This window comes from Musa acuminata, chromosome BXJ3-7 (genome assembly GCF_036884655.1).
Source record: "Musa acuminata AAA Group cultivar baxijiao chromosome BXJ3-7, Cavendish_Baxijiao_AAA, whole genome shotgun sequence".
NCBI classification, from domain to species: domain Eukaryota; kingdom Viridiplantae; phylum Streptophyta; class Magnoliopsida; order Zingiberales; family Musaceae; genus Musa; species Musa acuminata.
This window is the reverse complement of record NC_088355.1, coordinates 35,431,424-35,457,955: the sequence shown is the minus strand read 5'-3', so window position 1 is coordinate 35,457,955 and position 26,532 is coordinate 35,431,424. Positions and strand designations below refer to the sequence as shown.

At 37.0% G+C, this 26,532-nt stretch overlaps 2 protein-coding genes across 10 annotated transcripts; one reads left to right on the top strand and one right to left on the bottom strand.

Moving 5' to 3' along the window:
• The first annotated feature begins 200 nt into the window (after positions 1–200).
• On the top strand, positions 201–6,414 carry LOC135582899 (phosphopantothenate--cysteine ligase 2-like). 7 transcript variants are annotated; one of them, XM_065161121.1, is made up of 10 exons: positions 202–668; positions 2,522–2,664; positions 2,817–2,940; positions 3,027–3,071; positions 3,154–3,239; positions 3,786–3,838; positions 3,961–4,020; positions 5,022–5,123; positions 5,383–5,502; positions 6,030–6,414. In XM_065161121.1, the coding sequence occupies exons 2-10, from the start codon at positions 2,526–2,528 to the stop codon at positions 6,282–6,284; spliced, it is 984 nt and encodes a 327-aa protein (XP_065017193.1). In that variant the 5' UTR covers positions 202–668; positions 2,522–2,525; the 3' UTR covers positions 6,285–6,414. The 7 variants fall into 7 exon arrangements, with proteins under 7 accessions (XP_065017194.1, XP_065017193.1, XP_065017192.1 ...); XM_065161120.1 differs by having other exon boundaries at positions 2,506–2,664; XM_065161118.1 differs by having other exon boundaries at positions 202–717.
• A 429-nt stretch (positions 6,415–6,843) lies between these two features.
• On the bottom strand, positions 6,844–16,169 carry LOC135643773 (transcription factor TGAL6-like). Of its 3 annotated transcripts, XM_065161113.1 has the most exons (10): positions 16,026–16,169; positions 15,317–15,480; positions 11,834–11,996; positions 11,662–11,736; positions 10,239–10,298; positions 10,082–10,159; positions 9,939–10,002; positions 8,961–9,232; positions 8,354–8,590; positions 6,844–7,424 (listed from the first exon to the last, which is right to left on the bottom strand). In XM_065161113.1, exons 2-10 carry the CDS (start codon positions 15,403–15,405, stop codon positions 7,272–7,274), a joined length of 1,191 nt encoding a protein of 396 aa, XP_065017185.1. In that variant the 5' UTR covers positions 15,406–15,480; positions 16,026–16,169; the 3' UTR covers positions 6,844–7,271. The 3 variants fall into 3 exon arrangements, with proteins under 3 accessions (XP_065017185.1, XP_065017186.1, XP_065017187.1); XM_065161114.1 differs by lacking the exons at positions 15,317–15,480; positions 16,026–16,169 and adding an exon at positions 13,733–13,924; XM_065161115.1 differs by lacking the exons at positions 15,317–15,480; positions 16,026–16,169 and adding an exon at positions 13,560–13,712.
• Positions 16,170–26,532: the final 10,363 nt, after the last annotated feature.

Here is a 26,532-nt window from a genome sequence, read left to right as displayed (position 1 = left end):
AAGATTATTACTGTTATCTGTTCATATCTTCTGAGAACTCTATTAGAATCTCCCACCTCCTCCTCCTCCGCTTTCCGCACCTTATCTCCATCCAAAAGTTTTCTTTCATCCGCTGAAGAAGAATACTCAGCGCCGGTGATATTGTTTTCTAAGGTGATAGATTACATGAATGGTTGCCGCATTTATCTTTGATCCCCTCCTTTCCTCGTCGTTGATGCCATTCTTTTAACATTGATCCCCTTAATTGCCTCGTCCTTCATCTTAGAGTGTCAACATCATCGTTGGATCTTTGGTTTTGTGGAGTTCCGAACCAAAGACATACTACTATTGATGTTGCTTAGCTTCTTGGAGTTTTAGCTTTGGAACTTTGATCCGATCCGATCTGATCTGTGGTCATACGGCCAGTATCGGATCGGGTCTGGTAGGTGGTACAGACCCGACCCGATCTTATGTCCTCGACGCCTCCATACTCCACACCCCCATCGGCGGCTGTTCTTCCTCGTGTTGATTTATCTCCCAACTGAGTCTCCACTTTTGAGCCTTCATCCATCTATTTGCCTTTGCAGGAAGAAGAGGGAAGAGGAAGAATAAAGGCTGTGTCTTGCCTGTGATCCTTGGCCCCTGCTCCTTCAGCCCTTTGAATAGTTTCAGACATTTCTGGACGCTTAGTATGATCATTTTCTTGATAATTTCTTCGTAAAGCCTTCGATCATTCAGGTTCTCGCTATGATCATCGGGTTCCCTGTAATTGTTTCTCCTTCAGCACGATGTTGTTGGTGATTTATTTTTTCCCCGCTTTGTTGGCGTCTGGGATTCTCTGTTTTTCTCACCTCTGTATTGGAGATTATTTTATGCGGTTTTTCAGTTTGTCGATTTTTTGGTTGGAATATAGGAATTGATGGCGACTCATTAACGGATTCAGAAAAAGACAGCTTTTTTTAAGCAGGAGTAATCAATTTGGAAAATGGATTAGAAAGTCCGGGAGAGGAATCCGATGTGGAACCCTTGGCTACACCTCTCACAAGCTGTAATCAGATCAGATTCCTCGGAAGTTAAATGAGGATGTTTTAGATCGTCGGGCAAATGATCTTGTTCTTAATGAGACTGGCCGATTACAATAAAAGATTGCCTTTTTCTTTTTTGATTCTTGTTCCTGTTAAGATAAGCTCTCTTCTCCTCTTTAGAGTCTTTTATCGAGAGATGTTTCTGTCATTTAGAATGTTAACGATTGACAAAAATAAGAAAAACCTTGAGATCTTGAAATCAAATCATTAGTTACATATGCTGTATTTTGTTAAAATCATGACTCTGAAAGTTTATTTTTTAATATATATTCGTATGTTTAGCATTTTTTATGAAATATGTGGTCCGATCGATCTTGATCCAAACAAAATATGAAATACATTTCATATATTTGTTTTATTTGGGATTTTAGTTGGCTTTTTGGTAGAATTGGACCAGTTGGTAGCGTGCGATTTGGTCACCAAAATGGTCGCTTTTCAAGCAACCGGCAATGACCTTCATTTTTGAGTCGGGTCTTATTGGAAGAGGGTAAGTGGGGTTCCTTCTCGTCTCCCCTTCTAATGGCATAGGCACCCTTAGGGCTTTTCTTTCTGACGATTTACTGTCGGTTTTCGATTTATTTTTGGTTCTTGGCCTCTTTCTGTGCTGCTGCTACACTGATTATGGTCAAAATCTTGGAAAAGACAGCTTATTTGGAAATAAATCAGAAAAAGAATTTGGCTAAATCTTGGACTTGCATCTGATTTTGTCTTCTTTGTTCTTCCTTCTGAAATGAATCTTTGATTATCTCGGATTGTTAAAAAAATCTTTTATTTGTTTTCATTTCTTCTTGTTTTTATGCTTAGAATTGGGAGACGTGTGTTGACTGCCCATTTTTGGATACATCTGAGTTGTTCCGAACATCTTATTTTCAGGAAGATTTAACCTTGTACTGATGTATTCTCCTTGGTTTCGTTGGATCTTGGTTTGGTCCCATGCATGGCATTCTTGTTGTTGCCTTCTACCAGTGAGGTTGGTGGGATGCAGTTTTCCTGTCCATATTGGATCAAGTATTGGTAGATGGGAAGCAGAACCCATTTAATCCAATGTAATTCTCGGTTGAATGAGCTCTTCCGGTACTTATCAGATTGGGTCTAGGAAGTATGTGCAGACCTGATTTAATCCAATATCATCAGCACCTATGTATCTTGAGCGGCTGTTCTTCCAATTTTGTATATGAACTAATAGAAGATGAGGAAGAACAAAAACGAGATTGTGCTTATAATTCTCGGCCACGGTCCTGTTGAATTGTTTCAGACATACCACATGAAGTTGTTGCTACGGTCATAGTGGGCTACCTATTTTTCTGACCCTTTGGTCAAAGTATTTTTAGCTTCCATTTCCTTTTTCAAACTAACTATTTTGGTTTAAGTATGGTGGTGCTTTTGCTTTGTTTATTCAGAAATTGATGGTCACTCATATATCAATTCAAATTGGAAATAGTTTCTCTTTGACCTAGACTAATGGATTCGAAAAGTGGAACGGAAACTCCTCAGGAATCTGGTGTGGAATCCTTCTTCAACTCAGCTCCACCTCTCAAAGATCGTGATCAAATTTCTCAGAAGTTAGAAGACTTCATCACTAAGATTTCTATATCATCAGGCAAATGATCATGTTCTTATCATATCTATCTTCGTTATGATAAAAAATTGCTTTTCCTTTGGTGTTCTTGTTTTCTTTTTGGTTCTTGAGTATGTGTTAAACTGGAATTTTCTAAATTTTGGGGTTTCTCTTTTTCTTTTGGTATCTTTCAGAAAGTGGGAAACCTATTAGGGTTGTTTGTGTGACTTCTGGGGGAACAACTGTTCCTTTGGAGCAGCGATGTGTCCGTTACATTGATAATTTCAGTTCGGGTAACAGGGGAGCTGCATCTACAGAGTATGGTTGACTTTTTCTGTCTAATTGTATATGTTTTCTGAGCTTTTCTAGGAAAGTTATGTATTTGAACAGTTATCACGTTGTAGGTACTTTGTGAAGGCTAGATATGCAGTTATCTTTGTCCATCGTCGGTAAATATTCTTCTTTTCCTTATTGTATTCTGGATGATCTTTTCAATATTTGTTGCTAAACACTAGTTGTCTGTGATTTCAGGGGAAGCTGCCAACCATACTGCAGATATCTTCCACAGGATTCATTTCTTGATTTTTTTGATATAGCAGAGAACTCAACTATCAAAGGTTTGTGTATCTACTTCCCAACTGTTGCGTAAGCTGGATAACTTGACTCTTTGGCTTACATGTTGTTGCTGTCCTATGTGGCCATTGAGATTCATTCCTGTTAATTTTTGGAGTATGATAACAATGTGAACTGACTTGTGTATTGGGGCAACCCTATACCCGTAATTACAACTGAACTTTTCATGGTCCACAGAATTTTCAATAATTGCATGGAAGCTGAGAGTTGTGAAATTTAACTGGGACTTGGGAGTACAAGCATGGTTGTGGTATGATACTTGGGTATCATTTGGTTGTTGTCTGATACTGGGTTAACATAGTTTATTTGGAAAAGAAAAGAAGTTAGCAACTCTGCTTTTTTTCTTATTTTTTTTCTGGGCTGTTTGTCTCCACATCTTTGTGGGATACTCATTGATTAATTTAACATAATCCACTTTTATGCTTGATATAATATTGTTACTCTCTGTCCATATTTTTCTAAATTCTTCAAGATGCCCGTTCCATGTATAGATTCAATAGCACATATTTCTTACTAGATCTCATTGTCAGTGTGTGAGCCACATGGTACGGTGGTCAAGGGAGCAATTAGGGACTATCGAAAGGTATAGAGCTGGTCTGATCTGTATACTATGTATCAAAAACTATAAGCAAATTTAGTATCTCATAATTATACTAATCTGTCACCAAAGTAAATAATAACCAATGCAGAGTTTATCTTTTGCAGGCAGTTGAAGAAGGCTTCTTGCTGAAACTTCCATTCACCACAATTTTTGAATATCTTCAGGTTGTTGAGATCTTCACAGTGCTATATGTTTTCTGCAAAAGAAAGTGTGTATTACAAGTCTGTGATGCCCAGAATTTAGAATTCTGTAGATATATATTCTCTCCTAGTTATACCAAGTAAAGATACGAGCTAAATGATTTTTCCAAATTGGTTTTAGATACGTATCTTCTGCTGATGTCTGATTGTGCTCTCTCTCTATATATTGTTAAGCCAATTATTGCACTAGATATTGTCAAAACTAGATATCTTATTTGGTTGCAATAATATTGATTTTGTTAATTTATAAAATTCAGCTGTACTGTACCTCTCAACCAACTCTAGATGTCATTTTCTTTGTTACATTTTTTAATCTTGAACAAATAAATAACTTCAATGAATTATGCTGAAAATTTCTATGGTAGTTTGGAATTCAGGGAACATTTATATTTTAAACCTTATATTTTTCACATGATAAGTGAGAGGATCTTTTTTCCCTTGCATATTGTCAGAGCTGCTGTTCCCTTTTGCATGCAAATTAAAGAATAATCAGTAATTTGTACTCTGAATGTATACACACCAGTGTTTTATTTTAAGAATGAATTGTTGAATGCAATTCATCTTTGAGTGGCCTAACTCCACATACTTAAAGATCAACAAAGGTCATGGTGTTATTGGATGAAAATCAAAGTAATCTAGGTTTCAACAAATTGGTGGTCTTGGATGGAAGAGACAGTAGCAAGGCTGTCACTTCGATATGTATATCAAATATCCAGTCTATGTTGTTGCTTACATGGGTAAGAAAAAAGTTCCGGAGAACTAATTATCCAGCCATAGTCATCCTTTTATATTTCATGATTGCGTGCCGACTGATTCTGATATATTGGATCAGTTTAGTGTACATGTGTGAATAAATTTATTAATTTAGAAACATTATGGAATTTATGCATAATCTTTCTCTACAGTTGTTGAGTAGTCCTATTTGCATTTTATGAACAAATTACTAATGTCTTTTCTATGAACAGATTTTACAGATGGTGGCTACATCAATGAGATGTCTTAAGTCACATGGGATGTTTTATCTTGCTGCTGCAGTATCGGACTTTTATGTTCCTTGGGAAAACATGGTAAGAATATAAAAATACTTGATCTGCTCCAAGCTGATCAACTAGTTTAGTTAGTTTCACTAGGAAATAATTTGGTTCATACTTTAGAAGTCACATCAAATATTTGTTAAAATAAGGTCATATTGATATCTTTTAAGTAATAGTTCTGAATGTGACATCATAACCTACTCATGACGTCTTATGCAATTACCTCCAGGAAGACACATCTTGAATCAATCTTTGTGTGTATGCTTATATTTTTGTTATTATTATTCAACAGGCAAAACATAAGATCCAATCTGCAGAAGGTCCTCTGGATATGCGACTCAACCAGGTGCCTAAAATGCTTTTGGTGCTGCGAAAAGACTGGGCTCCTGCAGCATTTTGCATTTCATTCAAGGTTAGTCCATTTATTCATGCTACAACACAGAAACAACTCTGGCAACTTGAGTCCGACTTCTGTGAGTCCAATCTAGAATTTTCTTTGAGGTTAATAGAAGTAGAACATGCTTAAAAGAGACATCTGTTGTCTGCATGCTATACTGGCTAATGAACTTCATTAATTGACTAAGGTGGTGATAGACCCACATTGTTTCCTCTCATGCATATATGATCTGTTTCTGTTGAACTTTATGTTCTCTGTGATTTCCATGTTACCATAATTACTTAATGGAAGCAAATTCAGTGTATTTTCAGTGTCATTTCCAATTTGTACAGATTATGTGATTGAATGAAAGCGGCTTTATAGAAATAACAATTAGAGAGGATTTACATTATAGCTAGCCCTATAATGATGTTATTAGTTACTTTGGTCTGGACCATGATTTTGATTATAAGATACATTGGTTTGTTAAGTTGCACATCTTGTTTGATTTAGTGTACTCTTGTCATTTTTGTCACACAAGACTTACTTTTACCGGAAAACAGTTGGAGACAGATCCAGATATTCTGCTTCAGAAAGCTGACATGGCAATGCGGAAGTATGGCATGCACGTTGTTGTAGCAAATGAACTGGCGACTTACAAAAGGGAAGTCTCCGTGGTTACAAGTGGAGAAAAAACTAGAGTTTGTAGTCACGGACAGGATCATGACTTGGAGGAGGAACTCATCGATATCCTCGTGGCGAGGCATACTGAGCACATCAAGAAGTCCTCTGGAATAGATGTAAACGAAGCCCTGTAACATATCATTTAGTGATTACAAGGTGTCCATTGAGACCTTGTTAAGATCAATGCTCACAGATCAGCAAGACAGCTTTTTGAATGAGTGCCCTTTTTTATCTAACAAAGGCCCAATTTAATCCTCTTGATCATTCCGTGGTTTGTAACTTGTGTGAGTGCTTTGTTGAAGAACATGTTGTGGAGCAGTATTTGCTAATGACAGGAAGATTTCTCTTTTGACATGAGATTCCTTTCTCTTCAAGCCATATGTTAGATCTCCAAATTTGTAAACCTATGACAATCTACATTTTAATAAATAAGCAACTTCCTTGCCCTTTTCGTTTCTTTTCTTCTTTCCCTGAAGCATAGGTTTAGATTTCCAGTTTTCGTGCTAAACCCTATTACAGCTCCAAGATTTTTGTTTGTAAGTCTCATCTAGATAAATGAACCAGAGAGGTATCACAAGTAACCAATGCAACTGCAAGACAAGAACCTAACATACAAATCCACTTTCCAGTTCTGCAGAGAAATAGTAGTGCAAAACTTGCAATAATTCTTGGTTGATTGTCTGCAAAGCTATATAAGACAACCTCATGCATAATATATAGACTTTACATCAGGCATTGCGGGTCATTGCCAAACTACATGACATGCAATTATCTGTCCATTTCTGGTGCTTCCGGGAAAGCAGCCTATGAATTTTCTGCATGGAATACATGACCCACATGTTGTCCTCATAAAGAACAGAGTTACAACAATAAGTGTATGACATACTCATAGACAAACTTCAGAGGCAGCTTCATTGTCCATAAAACATGGAGCTTCAATAGATATTTACATAACATCTACACTAGGGCACCTTTTCCAGTTTGAGTGCTGAATAAATTCCAGAAAGAAGTGCTCCAGGATGGTTGATGGTAACCAAATTGCAGATGTCAATTCCCTCGGCCAGCTGATTGGTGGCTGGTGCTGAAACATCAAGTTACCAAGGTGCTTGATCTCAAGATTGCTAAGTTGAATCATGAGGACGAGCAGCCCATAAGGAACTAAGCGCACGAAGGCGTTGGAAATAGTCACCCAAGGCAAGCAAGCCTTGTGCTGCTTGGTGGGTTGTGAGGATGCTGTACATCTGCCTCAAGGCCTGTTGCCGAAGGAGGTCTGCCTGTTTCAATATATAGCAAGAATGATTTCATGTTCAGGTTGAATACCCAGAAGCAAATTTCAAAACAATATAGAGTTAGTTGTCATATATTCACTTATGATTGCTGGTGTAAAAGGATGAACATTTTAACAAAAGCACATAATACAATAAGAATAATAACAAGAGACCAACTTTTAAACATTAGTAGTATTACTTTGTGTGGCAAGTGCATGTTCATCACTATTGATGCTATTAAACTATCCTGCAGAGAGGAAGAGGGTGAAAGGTAGAGGAAAAGTTTGTGACATGAACATCAGGTCATGCAAACTCAGTTGGAAAACTCATCCTAATACTAAAGGCAAAGGCAATGCAGATTCAGAACCACAGAATAGGATCAGATGCTATCTAGATGAAAATAAATGGATGAATAGTTAAGAAGATTATGAACCTTAAAAATTTATAGAGGATTAAGAAGATATCTATCAGAAACTAGGAAGAAAACAGAAAAGGCAAGCAGTGGACAGTGCTGCAATTTAAAGAGGCCCTTTGTGTTATCAAACACAGAATCCTTTTTGTACATCTTATATTCTGAAAACATATGACATTTAGAAATTAAGATTTTGAAAATGCTATTTGATTATGACAATACCTATTGGTTTGTCATTCTCCAATTAATCATTAGGCATATTGTTTTGCGATCTCAAAGAAACAAGAGGAAAAGATAACATACGGCAGAAACTATGACATACATGTGCTCATATTCATGCCTACCCAGTAATTGTTCTATTCAGCTAATAAAATCTGGTTTTATTCACATATTCATAAGTCCTACACTGATGCAAATTATGGAAGTAAGGTTTAAGGGAACACAAACTACCAAAAATAATGACATCAGCAAAACAAGAGACAATGGTATCCATTACAGATTAATTTTAAAATTTGTATATTACCTGGTTCACAAAGCTTACAAGAGCCTCCAACTTTCCCATGGCATTTGCCATCTGTTCCATGTAATTTGTGACACCAGGTGTGCCTGAAGGGTCACATGTTAGTGTTTCAGAAAGAGTTTCCTGAAGTCTCTCCAATCCTTGCGAAAGAGCATCTTCAGCTTGTTGTGAAGATTGCCGCAGGCCTGACACAGCGCTCTTTTGTTGCTCTGTCATAGGGTCTAGTTGCGATGAGACTACCTGTGAACCAAGGATGGTAAAGTAACATTAGCAGTACTTTTTATCCATAGCTTACTCTAAGGCTCCCTAAGGACGGTGAAATGACTTTCTCAGTAACTTGAGGAAAATGAAAATGAAACTACAGATAAATAGCACGTGACATTAGCAAGAAACATAAGGTTTTTAGTTCAGCAACATGCCCCTGCATGGTGACATGCTAACATGGAGTATGCCGACCCAGTCTACATCTCCATAGGCTTCCTATAGTCCAATGCTGCGTTAGCATGTCCGTGCATGCCAGCATGTCACATACTGGCAGCACAGTCAGAGTGCTTGCATTTGCTGAAATCTTTACTAGATTCTAAAATTCCAAAAAATAACATTTAATCACCTTTAGAAGCTCTGATGGCCTAAATCCACCAATCCAGAGAAAAAACCTTTCTGTGGGCGTTCTCCACATGCCGGATATAAGATAGAAGACATCAGATTTTGCTGTGACTGCTTTTATTCGGAAAAGATTGTCATAGTGTCTTATTCCGCTCTCCACAAGCATTTCAAGCTCAACATCAGATGCATGTGCTTGTAGCGCAGTTCTTAAATCACTAGTTTGCCGATTCTGTTCTTCAACCCAGTGTCCATATTCCATTTCAAAAGCAGCAATCCCTGAAATACACCGCCAAGGAATGCCTTTAAGTACATGAGGAGCTGACATATTGATCTTACAATCTGATAATAATCTGTGGAAAGAATTGAAAGAGGCAAAACAGAAAAAGCCTACTTTATCATTCCAAATAGTGCTGCTACGAAAGAATCGCAAATTTTATCATCTTTTACTGAGTCAATATTAAAAAAAGACACATGATATAAGATACTGCAAGTGAAACATAAAATTCCCTTGCAAAATATTGTATATTATAGTCTATATATTTAGAATGGATTTAGGGACTTGAGGCACAAGTCCATGGAGGACTAGCAAATAATTCAAAGTTTGGAGAGTGAGGTTGAGGTATTTACATAGTAAAAGTGAGACCACATTGATGCTTCCAGACTTTAAAGATTCAAAATGAAAACTGAGAAAAAGAATACAAATTACCCGTCACCTGCACTAGTAGTAGAAAGCTGTACAAGTTTTAATTAGAGCTTATAATACAACCATATAATCAGAGTAGCTTTTATCAAACATCAAAAAGATCTAGTGAAACTTTAGAAGTACAGGTCCGACATTAACAAAATATTGCAGCTGAAAAACGATAGCCTTTCAAGATAGATGTAGCTGAGTCTTCTAATTCTTGATATTTTAACATTGAAGTCGTTAACATATAGTTCAGAATATATTAAGAAAAAGATACGAAAGAAATGAACACTATACCCGAATTAACACTTCCTGACAACCCAATATTCGTCTCTCGTAAATGCCCACCAATGTACACAGCCTGGAATTCATCAATAACTTCTTGCTTAGCTCATATAAACACAGAATTCCTTGTTCATCATGATTAGTGCCACTTATACCTGCTGTCTAGCCTGCTCAAGCTCCCGCTCTAGCTGGGCCAGTTTTAGACGACTTGACTCTAGTTGTTGAACATAAGCCTACAAAACAAGTATCAGATGATCAGCATATTAAGAATCAAATCAGTCACCTAATTGTACCTTTACCATTCTAAGATACCTTTTTCCGCAGACGACTTTTCTTAGCAGCCTCTCGATTCTGTGCAAGCCGTCTTAATACCTATGATAAGTCATCCATACATCATCAAATTGGCAACACCATATGGACAAACCAATTACATTCGGAGTTCACAGCATTTGAGAAACATATCAAGAAAATGCAATTCATTCTCTAACAATATATATTAAGAAAATGTAATTCATTCTCTGACAATATATAATAAGAAAATGTAATTCATTCTCTGACAATATACTAAATAAGTAGACTTGAACTTGGCTCATTGATATTATTGCAGATACATATAAGAACAAGAAACTCTTTTCTAACATTAGGATTGGTTTTGCAACTTGGGTTAATGGTTGATTAAAGAACAAGCAATGTTAAGCACGGACAAAGAAATTCGAAACCATAATTGGGACTAAGCCATCAACTGAAATGAACTGAAATTGATATAAACCAATAAATTTTAAATGAGCAGAACTGAAATAGTTATAACTAAAATTATTGTAAATACATATCCCTCAGAGCATCCAAACCCTGTTGTAATATCATAAACTAACACGAAAGAATTTTTAAAATTATCATAAACATATGATACTCCACAAAGATAATTCGTTAGAGGTAAAATTTTCTTGACTGATTTAAACTAAACCGTCAGATAAATTCATTGTGATTTAAATGCCAAAGTACATCATTCCAGTGGTCCAGTACAGGATTAATCCACATAAATGAACAGGCAATATTTTGTTGACCATTTAAGAAAATAAACTGACAAGATTCAAATAATCTCAAAGTTTATGTACTATTTTTGTTGTCACCAAGAGATCCATCACTTCTGTAATCACAGAATTGTCTAATTAGTTAGTTTCAGACTAAGGTGGGACTAAATTCAAGCAGACATATCTTCTGATTACTACCTTGATCAAAAGTTTCTTGTTCTCCACAAGTTCACATGATTTCTTTCAATCTGTATTAAAAAAGTCCATAAACCTATATTGCTAAAAAATACTCAAAGCACAAAAGATAGCAAGAATGTCAACAATTTTTGGAAAGAAAACCTTTACATGGAAAGCCCATCAATAATTCCACAAAAACCAACCAATGAAGGTATTCCAAAATATGAGAACATACTAATTGAAATCATAGTCAAAATAGGATTTGTTTTAGCTAGAGTGTCAAAGTATGCCCTATTGACTTCTTCGCTTTCAAGTAGATGCCAAGGTCAAAATTCTCCTTCCCCTACCAGAAGTTGAAGGAATCACCTATTATTTGTCTGAGTGAAAGAAGTGAGGCGTTTATCCCGAAATAAATAAAACAAGTCAGGGTTGTTTTTCTCTCTTCTTCAAAGAAATTTAGAGTACCATGAACAAAAAAATTTCTTCAGCAAAGCAGGTGGTAAAAATGTCACAAGCATTTTACATACCTTGTCTGAAGAATGGCTTGTTTCCTGACCATACTTCTTTGGTTGTCCTAGTTCCTTGCGAGGAATATCCTCCAGCTACAAATTATTTCAAATTTAAAATATAACGTATATCCAAGTAACAGATCTGATGCGATTGATGACATAATGTTGCCAAACAACACATGCCACATACCTCTGCCATATAATCAAGTTTCGTGTCTGTTTCCACAATTGTTGATGCACATGTATTTTGACTGCTATCAGCTTTAAACGAGTCTTCCCACATGCCAATTTGGTGGTTCGGTTCATATATACCCATCCTTCTGGAGGTTGCAAATGAAGATGTAGAGCTTCTACTGTTTAGGCCAAAAGGAGAAAATCACTTCTATGAAAGACAAAAGGATAAGAAGTAAACAAATTTACTGATTCAAAAAGAGAGTCCTTCAGACAATTGTAAGGTGCAATTGCTTTTAGTATATAATAGAGCCCGTAACAGTATATAGTAGGAGTTTCAAATGGACCTTGATTACCTGGCTACTTAAACATACCTCAATGTATCAGCATCAAATTTTGGTCAAGGACTTTAAAAATAAGAAGCTTGGTTATGTAAGGATTAGATCAAAGTTTTTCCTAGATCTGGCTTAGCAACTAGCTGGATAGAAACCCCAAGACCAACTTAATATTTTAGGCAACCACATTCCACTATAGGTTATAGCCAAACTTAATCTGATAATCAAATGTTTCAGCCCATTTTGTTATGTCAAAATAGCGGAGTCACACTTCCTAGAGAATTCTGATAGAGCTCTTCACAACGGGTTTACTTGTACAAATGCTTGCAACCGCACCCAGTGATTTAAAAGTTACTGCTACCTGATCAGGTGTGTACCTACTATCTAAAGTCCATAGAGAGTATGTATAACTTTTTAAATAAATTAATAAAAAATAAAGTCAAAATATCTTAAAAGACCTATAGCACTATATCTGACATCACATAAAGAAACTCTCTCAAATCTGCTTTTGATTTTACAAATTATTCCAGTTCCAAACCCCAATAATTTTCTTCCCTTCCATGTACTATGGAATTGTCTCAAAATCATGGGATGCCTTCATAAGTTTATCAGACATGCCAGAAAAATGGGTTGTAAAAGATATTAGAGCTGAAGGGCATTTATTGTGCCCACAATATTAATCTCAAAAACACAAATAAGCAAACAAATTAACAGAATAGAACCCTACTAAACAACACAGGAAACTAATCTATTCTCTTTTGCTTCTTGAGGTTCATGATTAGAGCTGGTGGCCAGCTATGATGTCAAACTACTTCCCAACTACACAGGAAACTAATCTAAGCAAACTCAATCCATCTCATCTCCTGCTTAACTTTGGGAAAAGCTGACAATCTATCAACCTGCTAGAACCTAGTAGTTCTCTGTGCTACCAACTTGCAAAAGTGAAACAGATCCCTATCAAAATACTTCCAACTTTTTCTAAATATAACAGCGGTTTGTATAATTACCCCAAAAGATCTTTCTGTTTCATTTTTCTTCTCTATTTTGTAAACGCTCTTTCCTAAAAAAATGCAGGCAAATAAAGCATCATTTCCTATCCTTTGGAAGGCCAACTTTTTCTACAATACTTCAAAGGTCACGAAACCACAACAAATGTTCTGAAAGCTTGTGGACAATATTTGTCGCGTAATTTTGCGACTACTCTTTATCAATATTCAAAAAGCCATTTCGGGGGAAGGGAAGATATCGTCGTTTCTTGAATTATGTGGGTCGTATTAAGCTGAAGTTCTAATTGTTTCCGAGACTCACGAAGACCAAAAGATCCCGCTCGAACTCAGAGCACACAAAATTCCAACCTTCAAGCAGAATCCAAAACCGGCAACTCGAAACAATAAAAAGAGAATATCCCACCGTTTTGCCGCAATCTTCACCGAATCAAGTAAAATCCATGTAAAAGAGGTACTAAAGAACAGTTTCCCCGTTCAAAGGAAGAACTCTTAGGTTCCCACAGCACGAAGCACGGTGACAAGTTCATCAGCCGAAGAATCTGAACAACCTCGGTGATAGAAGAGCAGCGCTCTAACCTGGACATCACTCGAAAAGCTGCCGTCGGGCCCCGCGAAACGCAAAACCTTAAGCCCAATACCGAGGTGGGAAACCCCCGCTGTCGCCATTTCCTCTCTCCCTCTCTCTCGCTGCTCCCTAATCCGAGAGAGAGGAGAGAGATGCAGGGAGCAGTGGAAGCAAACCACGAGACGCAAGTCCACCACCGTCCCCTTGTCGTCCACCGTTATTTTAATGGAACGTCGCGTGTGAGCGGAGAGAAATTCGCCGCGGGTGGACGCTACGTTATCCTGCTCCGTCGGCGCCGGTTAGCACCGTGCGCCGATGACGTCATCGGCCGCTGTTGTGCACTGTCGGTACACTTACCCCCCAAAAACTGCATTTTGATTGATAGATTCGGATGAACTTTACTGGATTAACGAGTAATAGTTTTGAAGATATGAAGTTTATTGAAATCATCTGTAGCCCTTCACAACCCTATTGACCATTACTTATTTTTCCATCTGCCAATGACTATGGAGACTTGTTGAGTGAGCTTTTTTTTTTTTTCTGAAAAATAAATAAATTATTAAATTAAATGGGTAAAGAATATATATATATATATATATATATATATATATATATATGTATATGTATAATTTATTTTTGGTGAAACACATTGAGGTTTTATTGGGGACAATCAAGATAAATTGTAATATTAATTCTTTTGTTCTACCATTAGTTATTCCAAAATTATGAACGACTCTTAAAGTGGTTTGCGATCGAAAGGTTTTTATCATAATATTTGTATAGATGTAATTGAGGTGGTTCATGATTTTCATATATGTATTAGTTTTATTATCATATCAATATTAGTTTCTCTGGTAAAAATAATAATTTTTAAAATGGACTAAGAAATCAATGGCAAGAGAAGGAACCTCTATATCTATAAAAAATATATATTCTCTATTGATTATATATGATGGGAACTTAGCATGTTATAGGATGGGGGTAATGGTACTAACATGAATGTTAGTAAATTAAAAAAAAGATAAGCCTAAAGACATATTTTGGTTTATGTATAGCACATAAGATGTACAGGGATATATAATTCTACCTAAATTTTAGAGTATATAAAAATCTTGATTTTAGAAGGAAAAGAAAGAGAAAGGTTCTCAATGAAAAGGGAAATATACATAATAAACCAACCCCATTGATATTTATCCTAGAGAACCATGTGGGCATAACATGGCAACATAAAATCTAGAAATCTAGAATTTTGGCACATAAAGAAATTGCATGACCTATTGACTCACTATTTTACTGATGATCACTTGCAATTATGCAAATAATATAATATATAAACATTTATCTGTTTCTTGAATCTTTAAAATTCTGTATTTGTGCATAATTTATAACAAAAGGGAAAGTATTCATTTATCACTTTTACTAGCTATTATCAGTATAATTAAGAACAGGTGTACCCTATGTAGAAAGAAGTGTCTTCTGAGTTGGATTTGTTTCAATAGTTTGAAAACTCCTATCCATAATCAGAACACATTTACAGTGCATTCAGCAGTGCTATAATTCAAAGGAAAAAAAAAGTGACAAATCAAAATGCTTACCTATGTTCAAGATGAGGTATGTTATTTTCCAGATAGCCAACATAAAGCTCCATCATATCCTGTTGCAGTTGATCCTTGCCAAAGTTCATGGTTTCCTCACATTCTTGTTGATATGGCTTGGAGTATCTCGATTAAGTTGCATGGCTTAGAAGTACTTCAGTGATCTAGATAATGAGCAATAAAAAATATTAATTATATACATATGATGGTTGAAGATTAATTATGGCATACAGATGATTGGGTTTTAACATAAAGAGAATCATTCTGAAGTAGAGGAGAAATTTTATTGTATAAATATTTGCATTAGGAGTGAATTCATTTCTTTTGATGATACATGCCTACTTTCATGGCGATTACATGCCAGTAGATTAAAGAAAATAAGGCACTTATGTTTCTAGCAATATCCTTAAGGGGTGAAAACATCTGCAGTAACCAAACTTTGCTATCTCAAAATATGTAGATTTGTGCATAATTAAGCTTACACATACTACTCTTCTATTTCATTTACAAAGATATCTCACTACTACACTCTTTGGACAAACTCCTGTTGCATTCTAAACTCGATTTGTTGTAGAAATCATCAGTCTACCGAAACTTCGACACGATCCAAAATATAATTGTAGTACCATATGTGTAAGGATTATAAGAACATCATAAAAGAACTTTGAAGAAGAAAAAAAGACCACAATAAAGGAAAAGAGAGTCATACCTCTCTGCCATGTTTAGGAAAGCTGAGTTTGATCTCAAGTGAGATGGAGAGAAGACAGTAGCAATCAAAGCTGGGAGTTGGGAAGGAGGCGTTAAATGGAAAATGAAGAGAGAAGCTCCTCTATATGCACCTCCTACTAAGATACACATAGTGGATAACCCTTTATACTAAGTTGCCAGCCGTTTAAGCTTTATGCATCAAACATTAACAAAAGCCTAAAAGAGCATGATGCATCAAGCATACACTAAATGACCCTAAAAGTAGATGCAACTTGGCTGGTTAGGGGTTCAAATCGAACTACATAACCAAACACATGTTTTAACCTAGTTGAGATAAAAGGTTGATTGGTTTACCTTCTGAACTTAGAGCTAAGCACTTCACATTTACCAGTTCAGGTCTGGTGCTAGCTAACAAAAAAAAAAAAAAAAAGATGTTTATTGAATTTATGGTATAGATCCAAGCTGAAATACTAAATTTCACTTAATCCTAAACTAAATAGATCTACTATCAAGTATCAACAACTCAATTGTGTTCTAAGTTACTCGGTCAGTGGTCCTATCAGGAATCAGATCTTGATAATTGGACTGATCTATCGTAGGTCGGATTATGATAATTGATATTATAATGAATCTATTTCTAGGATGTCAAGCCGTTTGAGTAACACCTTGTTAATCCATCCATCATTGATATTGTCCCATTAACAATTTACAATATTACTCTCTCGAAAGTAATACGGAGTTTTCTTCATAGAAAAAGAAGGAAAAAAGAACTATAAAATTATGGGAACAATTCCTTTTGTGTAGGAAAAAGAAGCTGTAGGGACATTGTTGTCATTTACCTTTAACAAAATGTTCTGCAATCTCTATGATTGTTTACACCAAATTTATTACTTCAGTTTATAGCAAAAGACTAGCTGCTCTCTAGATTTGATTTTCTATGCCATTTATCATGGAAAAGCACATTTGTAAGACCTGAACAATCAAGGTGAATTATCAGTTTAGTTAGCAGGTCTGCAGTGTGTTGCTATTGGAACATCTTGTACTAATAACGCAAGGAAATGTAGTTGACTTGTTAATAATGAGGAAATAATTCTGTGAAGTTTAGGCTTAACATTTCTACAAGCTGATGCCCTGGAACACATCACAGGATCCAACTTACTTTAATGCGTAGCAAGATCTCAAGCATTGATGAATTCATGGACCTGTTCAGAAGCTTTCCATATAGGTGACACTCCTATGAACTTAAGCTAGTGGGATGGCCAACTTCACACTGCTTTCTTCATTCTATCCTTAAAGGCCTTTTGTCTTGATCATCTTTGGCTTTTTTGGGTGGCGTTACCGCTGCCGTCTCTTCCAACTCTTGATCAATTGCGTAAGACATAAGTGTGGTTTGTTGTTCTTTCGAAACAAAAGCTCACAGCCTTAAATATGCTGCACAGGCTCACCTAAAGAAAGATAAGCCTGAAGCAACAGTTTCTTTGCCCACCATGCACTGGAAGCAAATCCTAGTGCGCCTATGTGGGGTATTGATTCAATTGAAAAGGCGGTCTCTGCCCCCACTGTCCCTTAATTTTGCGAAACCCAACAAAAATGGTGCTCTTTGATTGATCAAATGAGCTTTTTCTTGGCTCAGGGTGTATTTTCCATGCTTTTGACACATATCTATCTGTCTTGTATCAGATTAGGTTTGTTTACTTACCAGGTGGGAAGGTTATGGACGCATGAGCTGAGGCAAAGTGCACAGCCACTTGGAAAAGCAAACTGGCCAGGTAAAGAGGTGTCCAAGGATAATATTAGAAATGGTGAATGACTAAGATTCTTGCATGGGTGGTGCTTGACTACTGCATTCTCCTTTTTGAGATGCTTTGGTGTAGATCTGCAAAATGGACAGTAATCTGAATAGCAGACTCTGAACATTGTTGACTGAGACAAAAGACACCATAACCAGAGAGCCTAAAGAATCATCAGGTCTTGTTGCACCCAGGAGTTTGATACGCATGTCAAAGTTCAATAGAATCATGGGCTAAACTATGCAGTATTTTCTTTCACTAAAATACAGTCATCAGAAAATGAGGAAGAAAGCAACTCGATGTAATGCGTATGATAGGATTCAAATAATACTATATACACATGTACACCCATATTTGGATACGTAGATACACAGAGAGACAGTCACTGGTTCAAGCAACAGAAGCTCATTCTTTCTAATTTGATTTGAGCATCACAAATAGTATATATGATAGAAAAGGCTTGAGCTGAGGTGATAATTAAGCTCGACTTCCTAAATCAGTTTAAACCTTTACATCTGCAAAAGCAAGGAAACAATCAAGCTGGCAAAGAGAGAATAAGGCTTTGCTTCTGCTGATCCTAACACTCATTTGGATCGTACTGTGGCTGACGGATTCCCCCTTTCTTTTCCTTTTTCTTTCTTTGTGAGGTCACCATATTGCATGAGTATTAGGTGCAATGGAGCAAACCATTCATCTGAAATGAGGTTTCCTAGCTAGGTTGTTGCGACTGTAGAGGAAAGAGACCAACATGAGCAAGGGCTGATACAGTGGCCTCTCCTTTGCGGGTCAAGAAACACTTCCCCTCTGGTTTCATTTGCCTTCGTAGGCCATCGAATCCACTACTGATGGAGGTCCTTTCCCTTTAGAATTTTGGATGCGCATTAAAGCACAACACAAAGTTGGAAGCTGTAAACAGTTCTCGCACTTTATATCAATTATTAAAAATAAAGTGAACGGAATCTAACGCATTATTTGGATTCAAAAGCTGATTCCTCTCTCTCTCTCTCTCTCTCTCTCTCTCGCAGATAAAAAATTAAAGCTTGTTCATCAAAGCTACAGAAGAACTCAACTGTTTTTCATGCTGAGAGGAACTGTTTTCAGGGATCAAAACCTATCAGTTCAAAATGTAAGAATCCTCATTAATATAATATATATATATACATATATACATGTATATATACATGTATATGTATACATATATACATGAATATATGTACAGATTTCCTTTTATATTATCTTGAGGTAAGCGTAAACATACTGCCTCACTGCATTTGGGCTGGTTCATGATGATGCTTGGTGCTTCTGCCACTGAAAAGTTGCAATCCACAGTCATCTGCAAATTGTTCTAATTTATTAGAATTTTGATCACGGGAAAGCATCTGATGTTAATCTTTTTGTGTTCCTCCAATGAAACAATGCCAGATTCCTTCTAACGTATGTATTTAGTCTTTTCAGGTGAATAAAGTTGCAATTCAACCCGAGTGTCTCAGATATATTATCCATGGAGGAAGAAGCTTTGAAGGCTTGTGCTTCGTTTCACTTTATAATTCCATGAATGCATGAAATGCTGACTTTTTAATCCGATGTCGTATGAATTCATATACATAAAATTATCCAAAGTGATTTCGAGCAAAGTGATTTCGAGCCTAAAGTATTATACTTTCAATGTAGCACCTACATGAAAATTAGAATCGAGAGAGGTTTTTTTACTTGGTCCCCCAACGCTGAAGTTAGTAATTCAAGATTCCTAAATATGAGCTCGAGTAATTCGATAAAAGAGAGGATCCTCCCTGTTTCCCTATATAAGATTGTTTTTATTCCTTCAAGGAAAAGAAAGTTTGTGATGTCTTTTATAAAGGAAGAGAAGAGAGTATAATATTGTCTTTCATGTGAGTAAGAAGAAAGTTTGTGATTGTCATCCTTGTTATAAAGAATACGAAGAAAACTTATGATTACCTTTTTTTTATTATAATGGATAAGAAGAAAGCTTATTCTTTGAATCATAGGCAGATAGGTGAAGGATGACTTGATCTTATATGTGACAGTCACATGTCAGTTAATAGTAGATTTTCTATCATTTGTCCCTCCCGAAGGCATGTTATAGTGCACTTGTGAGAGGGGTTCAAAGTGTATCATTTAGTTCGTCCGACATGGAAGCGTTTGGATTCTCATCTTGCGAGTCAAGTTTTCCCAATTCAGGTATTTCGGGCATGTTGAGCCTATTTTTCTACCATAATAGGTTTATCTTGACGCAAGTTGGATTTTCTCGACTCACGTATCTCGAGCATATTTGGCCTTGCGCTTATGTCATAGCGGAGTTCTCTTTATGTGGGTCAAGTTTTCATAACTTATATGTCTCGAGCGCATTTGGCTTTGTACCTTCGACATAGCGAATTTATCTTAGCACAGGTCAAGTTTTCCCGACTTACGCATTTCAGACACATTTGGCCTAACACCTATGTCCTAATAGATTTCTCTTAGCGTTGGTTGGGTTTTCCTGACTTAGATGTCTCTAGCGCATTTGGCCTTGCACCTCCGTCATAGCAAATTTATCTTGGTATAGGTCGGGTTTTTCCAACTTACACGTCTTGGGCACATTTAGCTTTGTGCCTCCATCATAGCAAATTTATCTTGATGTGAGTCAAGTTTTCCCAACTTACGCATCTTAGGTGCATTTGGCCTTGCCATCATAGTGGATTTATCTTAGCATGGGTTGAGTTTTTCCAACTTATGCATCTCGAGTGTATTTGGCCTTATGCATCTTAGTGCATGTCAGATTTTTTTGCCATAACAGATTTCTCTTGGCATGCGTTGGGTTTTCCCAACTTACACGTTTTAGGTCCTTTTGGTCTTGGCATCATCGTGAGGGTCAGGTTTTACCCACTCATGCATCTCGAGTATATTTGGTCTTGTGTCTCTGTTATAGCGAATCAGGTTTTCTTAACTCACTCGTCTCATGCGTATTTGGCCTAACGCCTATGTCATAGCTTATTTCTCTTTATGCGGGTCGAGTTTTCCTGACTTACGCGTCTCAAGCACATTTGGATTTGTACCTCTGCCATAGTAGATTTATCTTTGCACTAGTTGGGCTTTCCCAACTTACGCATATCAAGCACATTTGGCCTTTGCCTTCATCGTAGTAGATTTTCGTAATGTGGGTCGGGTTTTCCCGACTTATATGTCTCTGGTGCATTTGGCCTTGCATCTCCACCATAATGGTTTTGTCTTTGTGTGGGTCGAGTTTTTTCGACTTATGTATCTCGGGCGCATTTAGCCTTGCACCTCCATCGTAGGAGATTTATCTTAGCATGGGTCAAGTTTTCTCAACTTTTGTGACTCAGGCGTATTTGGCCTTATGCCTCCATCGTAGCAGATATATCTTGGCATGGGTCAAGTTTTTTCAACTTACACATCTTGGGTGCATTTGGCCTTATACCTTTGTCGTAACAAATTTATCTTGGTATAGGTTAGGTCTTCTTGACTTATGCATCTCGAGCGCATTTGGTCTTGCATACCATAGTGGATTTATCTTGGCGTGGATCGAGTCTTCCAAACTTACGCATCTTGGGTTCATTTGGTATTATACCTCCACCGTAGTGGATTTATCTTAACGCTAGTTGAGTTTTCTCGACTTACACATCTTGAACACATTTGACTTTATGTCTATATCGAAACGGATTTATTTTGGCACAGGCCAGATTTTCTTGACTCATGCATTTTGGGCACATGTGACCTTACACCTCCGCCATAGTGGATTCATCTTAGGATGAGTCAAGTTTTCCTGACTTATGTATCTTGGGTGCATTTGGCCTTGCCCTCTATCGTAGTAGATTTATAATCTTCCTACCATGGTGGATTTCAAGTTCCTTCTCTACCATAGTAGATTTCAGATTTTTTTCACCATAGCGGGTTTCAAATCTTCTCTCTATCATGATGGATTTTAAGTCCATTCTCCACCATAGTGGATCTCAGATCTTCTCGTCATGGTAGCTGTAAATCTTCTTTCCACCATAGTAGATTTCAAGTTCCTTCTCCACCATAGTAGATCTCAGATTTTTCCACCATGGCGAGCTTCAAATCATCTTTTTACCATGGCAAATTTCATATTCCTTCTCCACCATAGTGAATCTCAGGTCTTCCCACCATAGCAGGCTTCAAATATTATTTCTATCATGGCAGATTTCATGTTCCTTCTCTATCGTAGCAAATCTCAAGTCTTCTCGCTATGGCGGGTTTTAAATCTTCTTTCTGCTATAGCGAATTTCATGTTTATTCTCCACTATAATGGATCTCAAATCTTTCTACTATGGTGGGCTTCAAATTTTCTTTCCATGGTAGTAGATTTTATATCCTTTCTCCAACGTAGTGGATCTTGAGACTTCCCCCTGTGGTGAGCTTTAAATCTTCTTTTCATCGTGATGGATTTCATGTCTCTTCTTTGCCATAGCAGATCTCGGGTTTTCTTCTATAGCGGGCTTCAAATATTTCCTCCACCATAATAGATTTCATGTCCCTTCTTCGTCGTAGTGGATCTCGGGTTTTTCTTCTATAGCGGGCTTCAAATCTTCCCTCCACCATAATAGATTTCATGTCCCTTCTTCGTCATAGTGGATCTCGGGTTTTCCCATCGTGGTGGGCTTTAAATCTTCATTTCATCGTAGCAGATTTCATGTCTCTTCTCTATCATAGTGGATCTTGGGTCTTCCCTCTATAGTAGATTTTGGGACCTCTCTCGTCGGAGCAGATTTTGAGTCCTTCCATCATGGTGGGCCTTAAATTTTCTCTCTGTTGTGGCCATAATCATAGTAGTTGCAATAGTATTTGGATTTGTTCCACCTCGCTAGAGATGTCTTCATCGATTGAGAGTCTTTCGAGAATCCTTTTTCTTTTCTCTATAAAAAGACTCTAGTTTTAGTTATGTATAAGGAATTCGACTTGAACCTTGGGCGAGATAGCTCGGGTCGGTCATTTCTTCTTTGTCTCATGTTCTTCATTGGATCGATAATATTTTTCTTTGTTGTAGTAACCTCGGGGTCAAGATAAGAGTGGGATCGATATTGACAGTAGTCACTCTATTCTCGACCTTTTGTTCATCTCCTCATGGTTACCTAAGATCATCACCTTGACGGTTATAAATTGATTGGCCCTTTGGAGGACCTTAGGTACGATCACCAGTAGCCTCTCCATTAATGACCAAAAAAAGATAATAGGACATAAGTCCCATCATGATGATATAGGCCTTGTATTTTGTTCATAAATTGGGTGACAAAGTTAGAGAGTGTTTCTTCCTTCCCTTGCCTGAGTCCAAGCGATATTGTCGTTGATAGCTTTGAACATATAATCCCGAGGAAGTAGAGTTTGAACTCCTTTGCAAGCTAAGCGAAGGAATTGATTGTGAGTAACTTCAAACAAGTGTATCACTCATATGCCCGGCCTCTCAGTGTCATTAGGAACATGCAATACATTAAAGCGCGTGAGGCACAATAGAGAGACATATGAGCATGGAAGGCAACAGTGTGTTTAACCAAGTCGGTACTATCGTCAAAGGCTTCGAGTGATGCAAGGTAGAAGTTAGTCGGGATTGGTTCCTCTTGGATGTTTTGAGTGAATAGGGATCAATTGGATTATCCTCCTAGACCGTTGGAACTCTCATAGCATCTCATCTAGGCATTGATCCATTTGCTAGTCATAGGTGTCCTACAAGCCAATCACGTGAGTGATGACACATGTGACATGACATACAATCTTTTTGCTTATTATTATTATGATATTTTATCACTTTATATTGTTTGACGTATAAATATATTGTAATGTCCATGGATCTGTGCAATGGGAATCAGATCATACTGAGATCACGATAATGAGACTAATTCACCTCTAAACAAAAATTCTAAATAATTCTAATCATAGGTTATTCGATAGAGACATCGAGATAACTGAACAGACTAATGTTTTGTATAACCATCTATATGATAGAGGCAGTTGGTCTCATAGTTGCTCGTGTGGAAACACTAGAGCTACAGTGAAGATGCTCATTGGAGAATGAGTTCATTGATTGATCCGTTCATAGAATATTGGATGGTTGATGATATCTCATTGTCAGAGAGTGATTCTGTCGTCCTAGTGATGTACCTGGTCCTTAGACTTGAGACACCAAGGATGTCCTATATGAGTACTTCGCCCTTTGATACCAGACTTATAGGTTTGGAAGTTTCAGATCTGGCAAAACCGGTCATCGGGAGTGATAGACAACCTTACGAGGGATATTAAGTGTCAATAGAGGATCATCCGCTCTTAGTATCATAAGAGAAATATCATATATGTTCTTGCTTAGACAAATCCCTAGTCATGTTCATTCGGATTAAGAGAAAAAGAGTTCTTCGGGAGAATATAATTAGAGCGAGACTTGAGTAGAAACCGTATGGGCCTGACAGTACTATGCCCGATATACGGTCTTGAAGGTATTAGATAGATGAGGGACTAAAGGTATATGATAACTGAGGATAGATAGGTCTAATGGATTGGATTCCCCTGTATTGTCTAGGGACTACGGCGTAGTTGTCTAGTACGTCCATAGTCGATAAGTCAAGTGAATTATTATGAAAATAATAATTTACTAAGCTAAAAGGAGTTTTGATAGGTATGACTAGTGGCCAGCTCGATATTGGGCATAGAGGGTCACACATATATGATAGGTGTTGCAACAAGTAGAGGTTCGGATATGAGATATCCACTAGAGACCCTATCTTATTGGATATCCAATAAGCCCATGAATTATTGGATCATATAGATGAGATCCAATAAGAGCTAATAAGATATTATTGGATAGAAATTCACTAATGTAAGAGGCTTGAATAGTTGGATGGGCTAGTGAAAGGTGCCTTGCAAGCCAATCATGTGAGTGATGACACGTATGACATGACATACACTCTTTTTTCTTATTATATTTGATATTTTATCACTTTATATTGCTTGTTGTATATATATATATATATATATATATATATATATATATATATATATATATATATATATATATATATATATATATATATATATATATATATATATATATATATATATATATATATATATATATATATAGTGATGTCTATGGATCTGTGTAATAGGAATTATGATAAGTTCATGATAATAAAATCGATTCACCTTTAAACATAAACCTTAAATAATCTTGGTCATAGGTTACTCAAAATGGATATCGAGATAACCGGACAGACTAGTATGTTGTATACCCATCCATATGAGGTAGCTGGTCTCATAACTACTCGTGTGGGGACACTAGGGCTACAGTGCAGGTGCTCATTGGAAAATGAGTTCACTCATTGATATGCTCATGGAATACTGGATGGTTAATGATACATTATTGTCAGATAACGATTTCGTTGTCCCAATAGTATACCAAGTCCTTAGACTTGAGACACCAAGGATGTCATGTTTGAGTACTTCATTCTTTGATACCGGACTTATAGGCCTGGAAATTCTAAATCTAATACAATCGATCATCATGAGTGACAGCTAATCTTACAAGGATTATTGAGTATCGATAGAGGATCATCCACTCTCAGTGTCATGAGAGGAATATTCTATGTATTCTTACTCAGACAAATATCTGGCCAGAGTCATTCAGATTGAGAGAGAAAGAGTTATCCGGGAGAATCCAATTAAAGCGAGATTTGAGTAGAAACTGTATTGGCCTGATAGTATCATGCCCGATATAAAGTTTCTAGGATATTAGATGGATAAGGGACTATAGATACATGGTAATTGAGGACAGATAGGTCCAATGGATTGGATTCTCCTATATCGTTTGGGGACTACGGCGTAGTGATCTAGTATGTTCGTAGTTGATGAGTCGAGTGAATTATTATGGAGATAATAATTCATTGAGCCAGAAAGAGTTCTGACAGGTATGACTCACGGCCAGCTCGATATTGGGCCTAGAGGGTCACACACATATGGTAGACATTAGGACGAGTAGAGGTTTGGATATAAGATATCCGTCGGAGCCCCTATCTTATTGGATATCTAATAAGCATATGAATTATTGGATAATATGGTTGAGATCCAATAAGAGCCAATGAGAGATTATTGGATAGAGATCCACTAATCTAAGATGCTTTGGTAGTTGGATGAATTTCTAATACCTAATAGGGCATGATCCATTAGGGTTAAGTTGATAGGCGGTCTCTATAAATAGGAGGGAATCAAACACCTATAGAATAGAGGTTTTCTTGGTTTCCACCTCCTATTCTCCTCTCCCCTTCTCCTCCTCAAATAGTAGGTGTGGAGATTTTAGTAGTGATTCGAGGAGCGTCGTTGCAGCCTTGCTGTGTGAATCACCATTAGAGAGGATGATGCTTGACCTCCTTCATTCTCTCCTATAGATCTATAGAAATTCATGGATATATGATCTCCCTAGATAACACAACTATCTCACATATGATTTTCAATTTCACAGATTTTGCGCATCAATCTACGCACGGCGATGAACACCTTTTTGAAAAATTTGAGGTTTTTATTTTCTGTTCTTTCGCTATGCATGTAATGTTGCCCCCTAGATTTTCCTATAATGGTATCAGAGCCAGGTTGTTCATACGACAGATTAGTTTTAAACTGTGTGTATTGTGTTTTAGAAAAGCTTTTGACATTAAAATCGTTGACGCAAAAAGCGAGAGAGGGCAACAACTATTGCTGCCC

Coding starts and splice junctions, on each gene's coding strand:
- LOC135643773 (XM_065161113.1), bottom strand. CDS start 15,405: ATGAACTTTGGCAAGGATCAACTGCAACAGGATATGATGGAGCTTTAT. Junction 11,997..15,316: donor ATACCTCATCTTGAACATAG/GTAAGCATTTTG, acceptor TGGCCTAAACAG/TAGAAGCTCTACATCTTCAT. Junction 10,160..10,238: donor AAAGTCGTCTGCGGAAAAAG/GTATCTTAGAAT, acceptor CTTGTTTTGTAG/GCTTATGTTCAACAACTAGA.
- LOC135582899 (XM_065161121.1), top strand. CDS start 2,526: ATGGATTCGAAAAGTGGAACGGAAACTCCTCAGGAATCTGGTGTGGAA. Junction 3,240..3,785: donor AGAGAACTCAACTATCAAAG/GTTTGTGTATCT, acceptor TCTCATTGTCAG/TGTGTGAGCCACATGGTACG. Junction 3,839..3,960: donor CAATTAGGGACTATCGAAAG/GTATAGAGCTGG, acceptor TATCTTTTGCAG/GCAGTTGAAGAAGGCTTCTT.